A 10,517-nucleotide genomic window follows, 5' to 3' on the forward strand; every position below is an offset into this window, starting at 1 on the left:
ACCTTCTGGGATCAGCTAATTTCCAAGATAGATTACATTTTAATATTTTTTTTTATTATGGATATAGATGCAAATGAACAGAGTATAATCTCATTGTTGGAAGCAATAATAATCTACTATTGAGGAAATTAATATATTCCATATGATTTTATTACCAGTGTTCACCCAAAAGAAGAAAGAGAATATTTAGACCCCACTCCTAGCCCAACAGCGGAGATGCCGGAAGAGGTGAGCTGCAACAGATTGCTCTCCCTTCACATTGAACTTGTGTCTTACCTGGTACAGATATGTGTCCATGCCATTAAATTAAATCAATACAAACCCCACACTGCCTGCATGTGCCCGACGCGCGTTTCATCTTATGCTTTGACAAGGGTGTATTGGGCACATGCAGGCAGTGTGGGGTTTTATTTTACTATTATCTCTACATATTTACATTTCACATGCTGTGTCTCATATAACACTGTTACAAATTTCATCTGATACTGTGACTCCCCATGAACAAAACATAAGGAGGTAGCACTAGGCACTGTATTACCTGTCTATTTATTTTATATGAGTACTTACTCTGGCATATACCATTATTATATTGGTTGTTGATTTGCACATGTATATATATAAATATTTAGCTGTCTCATGAGTCTGTGTTATTTGAACTTCAATTCAAGTGTGTTTGACACACAGTTTACAGCACAATCTATTTATGCATTCATATTGTTGATACCCCCCTGCTTGCACTATGAGTATTTTTTCCCTTGACATTTTACATTTTTTGTTAATTTAATATATAATCAATAAATATTATACATTTTAGTGAATCCTGATTGTGTCATGTTTGTAGGTTTCCAACATTTACCCAATGGGTCAAAACTAAACTGTGCAAGTCAATCACAAGATATCTACATGCTGGGATACAGAGTCTTCTTTCCCCTAATCTATTGTCAGAAGTGCTTCTTCTCCTGTGGTCAGACTGGCAGAACGCAGTGTTAGGCCACGTTCACACGTCCAGTATTTGGTCAGTATTTTACATCAGTATTTGTAAGCCACAACCAGGAGTGGGTGGTAAGTACAGAAGTGGTGACGTGTTTCTATTATACTTTTCCTCTGATTGTTCCACTCCTGGTTTTGGCTTACAAATACTGATGTAAAATACTGACCAAATACTGAGTGTGGCCTTATCCTACAAAGCTGACTGCTCCATATCTTTATGTTCAAGAAAAAAATTAGTACTGAGACCAGGAGTTAGACAATGTCTATGAACATTACAAACTTTATTATGTAAGTAAATCATGATAAAAGCAGGAGTTCGACAGTATAAAAAAAGTGTCAGGATGACGACAGGAATACATAAAGATGATACTAGACTCCGATATCGATATGAACTTAATAGAGCCATATAAATGAATCAAAGGGATACAGTAAAGGGTTATGACAAGATGTTATATGTACAGTACAGACCAAAAGTTTGGACACACCTTCTCATTTAAAGATTTTTCTGTATTTTCATGACTTTGAAAATTGTACATTCAACTATGAATTAACACATGTGAAATTATATACTTAACAAAAAAGTGTGAAACAACTGAAAATATGTCTTATATTCTAGGTTCTTCAAAGTAGCCACCTTTTGCTTTGATGACTGCTTTGCACACTCTTGGCATTCTCTTGATGAGCTTCAAGAGGTAGTCACCGGAAATTGTTTTCATTTCACAGGTGTGCCCTGTCAGGTTTAATAAGTGGGATTTCTTGCCTTATAAATGGGGTTGGGACCATCAGTTGTGTTGTGCAGAAGTCAGGTGGATACACAGCTGATAGTCCTACTGAATAGACTGTTAGAATTTGTATTATGGCAAGAAAAAAGCAGCTAAGTAAAGAAAAATGAGTGGCCATCATTACTTTAAAAAATGAAGGTCAGTCAGTGCGAAAAATTGGGAAAACTTTGAAAGTGTCCCCAAGTGCAGTTGTAAAAACCATCAAGCGCTACAAAGAAACTGGCTCACATGAGGACTGCCCCAGGAAAGGAAGACCAAGAGTCACCTCTGCTTCTGAGGATAAGTTTATCCGAGTCACCAGCCTCAGAAATTACAGGTTAACAGCAGCTCAGATTAGAGACCAGGTCAATGCCACACAGAGTTCTAGCAGCAGACACATCTCTGCAACAACTGTTAAGAGGAGACTTTGTGCAGCAGGCCTTCATGGTAAAATAGCTGCTAGGAAACCACTGCTAAGGACAGGTAACAAGCAGAAGAGAATGAGATCTTTGGTTCCAACCACCGTGTCTTTGTGCGACGCAGAAAAGGTGAACGGATGGACTCTACATGCCTGGTTCCCACCGTGAAGCATGGAGGAGGAGGTGTGATGGTGTGGGGGTGCTTTGCTGGTGACACTGTTGAGGATTTATTCAAAATTGAAGGCATACTGAACCAACATGGCTACCACAGCATCTTGCAGCGGCATGCTATTCCATCCGGTTTGCGTTTAGTTGGAACATCATTTATTTTTCAACAGGACAATGACCCCAAACACACCTCCGGGCTGTGTAAGGGCTATTTGACCAAGAAGGAGAGTGATGGGGTGCTACGCCAGATGACCTGGCCTCCACAGTCACCAGACCTGAACCCAATCGAGATGGTTTGGGGTGAGCTGGACCTCAGAGTGAAGGCAAAAGGGCCAACAAGTGCTAAGCATCTCTGGGAACTCCTTCAAGATTGTTGGAAGACCATTTCCAGTGACTACCTCTTGAAGCTCATCAAGAGAATGCCAAGAGTGTGCAAAGCAGTCATCAAAGCAAAAGGTGGCTACTTTGAAGAACCTAGAATATAAGACATATTTTCAGTTGTTTCACACTTTTTTGTTAAGTATATAATTCCACATGTGTTAATTCATAGTTTTGATGCCTTCAGTGTGAATGTACAATTTTCATAGTCATGAAAATACAGAAAAATCTTTAAATGAGAAGGTGTGTCCAAACTTTTGGTCTGTACTGTATAAAAGATCCTAAAGATATCAGGCTTTTGCAAGTGCATACAGTCTTCCAATGTAGAGCTCAGTCACCAGCAGTAAACGTACCCATAGAAGTCCCCTCCTGTTGGAATGACGCCGGTCCTCACGTGCTTTTCACATGATTTCTATATATCTCTATTTTGTCTACTGTAGAGAATGTTTTGACTGACTGTGTTATAAGTATGTCTTAAAGGGCTTGTCCGACTACTGGGACTGGCAACAATCAGCAGAATGGGGAACGTTTATTAGAATGGAGCAGCAGTGTGCATGGTCAAAGTGCTCTCCATTCATTCACTATGGTTTTGCTGCTCAGCTTTTTCTAGCCGAACCATGGAAAATAAATGGAGCGGCGTTCAGGCATCCAACCTGCCTTGCAATTTTGTATTAGTAATAAAATTCCCAAAAGAGAGTTGATAACTTATTTTAACCGGACAACCACTCTAAATTCATCAAGTAGTTTATGATTTTTATTTTCTACAATTTTCTTTAAAAACTTTTGAGAAGTATCGACATTACTGCTCAAGTATTTTGGCAGCTGAATTGTCGGCCCAATGTAGTCTATAGACTTCCATTCTAGAATAAAGTTGAGTAGAGCTAACAGGAGAACAAGGGTGATGGAACTTCCCTGACACATTTTTTTAGTGATCAGACATTGGTTGGATATCCTAGAGACAACCCCTTTAAACATAAAACAAACTCAGAAAGATTAAAAATCTAGAATAGATGTCAACTTTATTTAGTGGTATTTGAAAGTACAGTGCTTTGTATGGGAGATATATCAATACTGGTGTCCTGGAGCTATGGCCACAAAATCTGTACACTATAAAAATACTTGATGTACATTTTTAACAGTCCATTGTGTTTCACCCATATTGATGTTTGTTTATTATTTTTAATATTATTTTTGGGGGTTTTAACAGCATGGATATGAAAACAGAGCATTTCAATTACGTTCAATAATAACAATAAAAAAATTGATGGTTTTTAATATTAAGTTATTTGTTAAACATTACAATATAACTATAACCAGCTTGATGAGGTATTGATATAACCAAATAATTATGTATGAGCTAGAGGAATGTATAGAAGAAAGGAGGGCGGAAAGAGAAAGAATGGGAAGGAAAAGGAGGAGGAGGGAACAAAAAAACACGATTTATTGAAACCAGCACTTTAGAGGAGACCACATCTACCACGACATTCTATTTTAACTATTATTTTCTGAAAATCAAATTGCCAGGTCATTCCCCTCACTGAATAATATCCAACATATCCATTGGCCAGCCATACTGATTTTATCCTTTTTTTCAAAAGTTCTGTATTTTAAGGCAGTCACTTTCCTGATTCCTGTCTTTCAACATTGAATGATTGTGCAATGATCATATGACATTTACGACGTGTTTCTTATATATTGTGATTTAGGAAAAAGAAGTAACAGAACATGAATGGCACAGAAGAGAGGATATTAGGATGGAGTCACAAGCAACAGTGGAAGAGGTGAAGACCACCGTAGATGAGCAAGCGACCGAGCAGACATGGCCGACAGATTACAGTGTATTACACCCAACGGTGATTGTAACAGAAGAGGTTTCCACTCTTCCAGCAAGTCTGTCTGCTTCTGTCAGTATTCAGATGCAAGGAAACTTACACAGGAAACACGACCTGGAAGGACCGCTCAAGAAAGCACAGAGCAGGTACAATGGTCGTCCATAATATGGCGAGGGTGACGGTACAAGTACAGTTTCTTCAGAGCGGTTATATAACTATGCTTGGCCTCTATACGTAGAATATATTCTATTCCTGTCGCCTTTCATGAGGCTCAGGCAGTCTTAGATGGTTCACCCTCAATGCTATAATTTTATTCTATAGCAACTTTTGCATTGTATAAGTATATACTGGTGCTGCCACGCTGCGGACACTGTGAGATCGCACAGACTAGTCATTTATGCATTCTTAGGTTATGTTCACGTGGGTTGGAATTGACTTGTGAAATCCAATGCCAGTCCATAGCCCCTGCCTGTGAATGGGATTTCTGCAATGCCATCCACATGCAACATAAAAGTTCCTAAAAGAAAACGTGTGAGAATAAGAGCCTATCATAGCAACATGGAAAAAAATGACAGGTTATCCATGGCCCAATAGTCCCAATGAATGGGGCTGCATGGTGACTTTGTCCATAATACAGATAGTGCGACCAAAGAGCGTGTTCTACATCTCAGCATAGTGTAAGTGAGTGGGGTGGTCGGGACCCCGTTGCTGCAATATAATATCGGCATGCAGCTGCGTGATCTGTGTCATGGCCAAAGTCACCGTGTAGCCCCAGCCTAAATCAAGTGCATGTCCACAGAAGAAATCTTAAAGGGGTTGCCCAGGCTAGGGGTTTAAGTCTGCAGTCACTCTATGTGACTGCAGACTTGAGAATCCTTACAGAGCTCAATGTGTGCCGATGCCGGGAGCGGGCGGGTGCGTGACCACAAGTATGCAATTTGAATACATGCGGTCACATGCCGACTAGACATGCACAGCCTCGCTCAATGCAAGTTGCGAGTGAATTGAGCGAGACCAGACACGTCTAGTCGGAATGTGGCCGGAAATATGCAAATCGTACCGGAAAATCCTGACAACGTGCACTGTTAGGATTCTCAAGTCTGCAGTCACATAGAAGTGACTGCAGACTTGAGCCCCAAGCCTGGACAACCCCTTTAAATGTAACATATGTCTTAGCCCGTCCTTGGACGAGATCTGCTGATATCTGTAGTTTCTTTTTTGAGAATTGCCTGCACTTTACCTGTGTGACTTCTCATGCTGTTTTTCTGGTATTCTTACAAAAGTATTCAGTAAAGAACGGGTAAATCTTAAGAAAATCTTTTGTATCTTCTACTTCTCAGCCATATCTTAACCACAGTGCTTATATATTGATCTGACATCCATGCAGACCAGTGTGGGACTTGTGATTACACATAATAGATGGCCCAGAGAATCTTCTTGTGCCGTTTCACAGATCCACACCTGCACCCCTTCTTCTAGAATACTATGAATTGGTGTTTTCTTAGATGAAATTATGGAAGTAGAAAAAAATTAAAATATAGTGATTGCATCTGTCTTTTCTGCAGGACCTGGAACAATGTCTTCTGTGTGCTGAAGGATAACGACTTATTTTTTTACAAAGATTTCAAAAGTTTTTCCCTGAACGAAACTTTACAAGGCGAAGAGCCACTTTTCCTGGGCAGTGCGTCTTGTGAAGAGGTGGTGGACTATAAAAAGAAAAAGCATGTTTTCAGGCTAAGGTAAACCAGTAAATGATATACTGACACTGTATAGCACTATGGAGAACGAATAATCTTCCATCACAGCGTCACCGAATCATCCGTCAATATATTCCCATGTGGGAGTAGAAGTAAAGCTGGGTGATCCACCACCACTCCAGCGAGTCATTACGTTCTGTCCTCCATTCTTGTGGCCGCTGCTGCCGAGCATAAATGGTGACGTCCGCTTGCGCAGTACTTGACCACAGCCCAGTGATTGGCTGCAGTGGTCATGGAAATGACCAACGGGGACCTCTAGTGGCAGCACCTTAGCACGAGAGGATATTTTTCATTTTAGAACATTCACCACTCTTGGGCAAATTTTGAACATAAATAGTAATTGGCAAATTCTAGGTCTGTGTTCACATTGCTTATTTTTATTTTTTTTAAATTTTAAGATTTTGAACCTACAGATGAATAAATAAAATGCTTTCCTTTTTTCAGGCTGAGTGATGGCAATGAGTGGCTCTTCCAAGGAAAAGATGAAGTAAGTAGTACATTAGTGTGCATCCGTCCTACAACAGTTACCCAGAAGATCTTATTAGGTGCAATGAAAACATGGACTCTTTTTGCAGATGTCCTTGTTCGAAATGCATCTGTCCCGTGATAAGAGATTATTCTCTACCTTGCAGAGACGCCGCATAGGACTGGCAATATTTGGCATAATACCTCCTGTACAGTTACTTATAATCTCATTTCTGCCTATTTTAGGCCGATCGTCAAACCTGGATTGAGGTTCTCAGAACCTCGATTGCCGAGACATCTGATCAAAAACCAAAGTCTAAAAGTCTGCCTCTTCCTTCCACATCGGCCGCAGAGGGCAAGCCGGAGAAAAAGGAAAAAAGATTTAGTCTCTTCCCGTCGAAAAAATAGTATTTAAGGAACCCAAACCAAGTACTGTCTTATTTCTCACAGGAAACCCTCTGAGCACTACAGTTCCTGGAAGGGGTCAGTTGGTGACCACCCGAAACTGCACCACTGTCTACGCACAGTACAAGCAAACATTTTTGGACCAAACCAATTCACTAGAAACCACCACGTGAATATCGCTCGTTTCAAACGAATTGATGGATTGGTTTCGTTCAGAACGTGGCATGCTTCCACTTTTAATGGTGGATATCAATATAGGCATTTACACAAATACATATATTTTCTTCTTGTCTGCTGTAGTGAATGGATTATTTTAGTTTGCATGCCTTTTGCTAAGATTTTACTTGACCATTTTCCACCAAAATTAATGTTACTTGATTGGGCCAGCAAGTACCTTGCATGGGGTGGTTAGTAAAGTACTGCAAGGAACAAGGCCATGGCTTCAGCCCTTAATGTCTTGATGTTTGTTATCTTTGAGCGTCCGTCATCATGTCACCTGTACTGGACGAGATCTGCCCAATACTACATCTTCGGAAATTGTCCTACCACTTTTTTCATTAATGACTCAGGAGGTCATTGCAATAGTAGCCATAATCCCATGACACCTCTAAACACATATTTCTTGGCAACCATGATAGTGGCGTGTGATGGGGATTTTTTTAGTTACCCCTAAATATATAAGTAATTTAATACCTAATACAAACCATGGGTTGTGCCAAAAAAGAAAATATTTTTAAAGGGAATCTGTGAGCAGGTTGTTGCTATGTAATCTGAGCGCAGCACAATGTAGATACAGAGACTCTGATTCCAGTGATGTGTCACTTACTAGGCTGTGTGTTGCTGTTTCAATACAAATCAGTGTTTTATCACCAGTAGATTATCACTACTGGACTAGGTGTCTTGTGTCTCCTGGTCCAACCCCGTCCACACCACTGATTGGCTGCTTTCTCTGTACACTGTGCATTGACAGAAAGAAGCCAATCAGTGGTGTGGGCGGGGTTATACACAGTTCAGTATTCCAAGCTCTGCTAGATCTGCAGAAGAGAAAACTGTGATTGTATCAAAATGACAGCATGCAGCCCAGTAAGTGATATATTGCTGGAATCAGTGTCCTTGCCCCTACATCATGCTGCACTCAGATTAGGAGGCAAAAACCTGCTGACAGATTTCCATTAAAATATGGTCACTCATAGAGGGGGTCCCGAGCAGGCCTGAATGTAAACCTTAATATCTCTGCCTTTATCTTGAGCGTAGGTTATGAATCTGTTCTGACCAGACAGCCCCCGTTATCTACTCCAGATCCGTATTGTCTTAGCTCCTGCAAACCAATTCAGCCAAATAATGCAGAAGTCCATTAATTGATTTACCTTTATACCTACTAAAATTTCAGAAAACCCAGTAATAACTTGCATGACGGAAGGAAAAAAACAATTTTAATGCGTGACAAACCCTTTGTGTGACCCCAGCCTCAGGAAGACCAGGCAGATGTAGTCCAAAACGACATTCATTTTTTTGCAAAAAACAAAACAGGATTGTGATTTTCATTATTATTTTTTTGCACGTGTCCCAAATCTAATGGATCAGTTTAATAAGCATGGATCATCTGTGGTAATGACCCTGCTACATAACATACCATCAAAGACTGCATGTTTAGGCGAAAACTGCATCACAACTGCACAGTGTGACCTTACCCTAAGCCCTTGTAATCATGAAATGAGGTGGGAAGGGGGCAGTAAACAGTTCTGCATTACTTGAATTTTGTGTCATGATCGGACTGTACAACATCTTCTGCCATTTATTTCTGCAGCTTTCTCTTTACACCTCTACACGTATGGTCTGTCTTTTGTAGGTTTAATTTTATATGCCTGTAGTAATTACAGCAATCCTACAGAATCACATACTATGCCAGAGATGAACGATAAAAATGATAGATAAAATAGCTGAATTAGCTTAAAGGGAATCTGTCAGTAGGTAAACTACAGGCAGTGTCATGTTGGGGCTGCTGCACTGATTAATATGATACCTTGTATGCATCTTGTGATTTTTGTGTAATCAGTCTCTGCAGTTTGAGTTAATGATATGCCCGTGCTCCGGGGCGGGACTGTAGGCAGGGTCTTATCCTGGTGGTCTAGGCCAGATCAGCAAGAACAGACCTGCCCCAAGTCTGGACAACTGAAAAGCTCCATAGTTGTTTTGTTATAATGAGAAGATATTTATTATAACAAAATAGTCAGGAAAGCTTGACAGCAGTGGCGGACATACCATTGGTGGATAGGGGCCCAAGAGGTAAGGGGGCCACCTCCACTTCCAAAAGAGATGAAATTGTGCATTATGTCGAACTACTGGACTACAAGAGCCCATAGGACCCTCTTCTGCCTGTGTCCGCTCCTGCCTGACAGGTCCTGTTTAGTCCAGTAAATTATGGAAGACAATACTTTATTTCATGCAATGCTTCCGTCTGTTCCCGACAATACATTACACATGGCTGAGTCCCAGCTATAGGAATCCCCCCATAAGGTGTAGATAATTCATGCATTGTTGCTAGTACATGTGCCTATACTTTTAGGGTTCCAGCAGGAAACCTGCAGCTTTACATATACGTTTGCAGTATTTTTATCTCGTTTCTACTACTGACCTCAAAGTGGTGCTAATGATGTCAAAGTCAAACAAAGGCTTTACATGTTCAGATGGGTAAAAAAATAAATAATTGTTTTTCCACATTTTTTAGTTTGTTTATTAAAAATGCAAATCACAAATAAAGACGATGAAAGATTGTGAACTGTGTATGTGATTTTTTTGTAATAAAAAAAAAAAACGCCAAATTTTGCATTAGTGGCTGGAAGAGCACTGCAGCCCCCGCCTCATTGAAAATACAAAAAAGAAAAAGGCAGATGCTAATATACTTTGTTGTAATGTTTGTCATACATCCATGAAACATGTGCATGTTACAATTTTTTTTCCTGGGACCAAGGAAAAAAATCGGACATGCGCATGGCACCATAGAATAACATGGGGACAAGTGCTATCTGTAAAAACGACGGATAGCACTCATCCGATTTTTATGGTCGTGTGCACGTGCCCTAAGGCATTTAGCTCAGGCCAGGAAACCCAGAGTTCAGTCTAGTTATTCCAATCTAGTCATGGGACCGTGTTTCTCGTTCGTCTTATTGGGGCACACAGTAACTGTGGGATAGTCTGCTGCCACCTGGAGGCTGACACTATTAATGCAAAAAATCCTCATTTCATGGATGTGTGAAACTGGCCTAAAGGTGACTTTCCCTTAATTCAGTTAATGTCCACATAGCTGTGTGCTACAACGTGTGAATGTAAGTTTTAAAAATC

General features: G+C 40.3%; 1 protein-coding gene across 1 annotated transcript in view; it reads left to right on the forward strand.

Annotated features, from left to right (window-relative positions):
• Nucleotides 1-9,948, forward strand: part of SPTB (spectrin beta, erythrocytic) — a 140,844-nt gene extending 130,896 nt beyond the window's left edge. Inside the window, exons 32-36 of the mRNA XM_073638915.1 lie at nucleotides 159-228; nucleotides 4,423-4,694; nucleotides 6,114-6,287; nucleotides 6,750-6,792; nucleotides 7,017-9,948. Of these exons, the coding sequence (XP_073495016.1) occupies nucleotides 159-228; nucleotides 4,423-4,694; nucleotides 6,114-6,287; nucleotides 6,750-6,792; nucleotides 7,017-7,178 (721 nt within the window). The 3' untranslated portion in view covers nucleotides 7,179-9,948. The remainder of the gene's footprint in view (nucleotides 1-158; nucleotides 229-4,422; nucleotides 4,695-6,113; nucleotides 6,288-6,749; nucleotides 6,793-7,016) is intronic.
• The last annotated feature ends 569 nt before the right edge of the window (nucleotides 9,949-10,517 follow it).

Source organism: Phyllobates terribilis, unplaced genomic scaffold, assembly GCF_046119375.1.
Source record: "Phyllobates terribilis strain yellow unplaced genomic scaffold, ASM4611937v1 Scaffold_7__3_contigs__length_470593459, whole genome shotgun sequence".
Classification (NCBI taxonomy): domain Eukaryota; kingdom Metazoa; phylum Chordata; class Amphibia; order Anura; family Dendrobatidae; genus Phyllobates; species Phyllobates terribilis.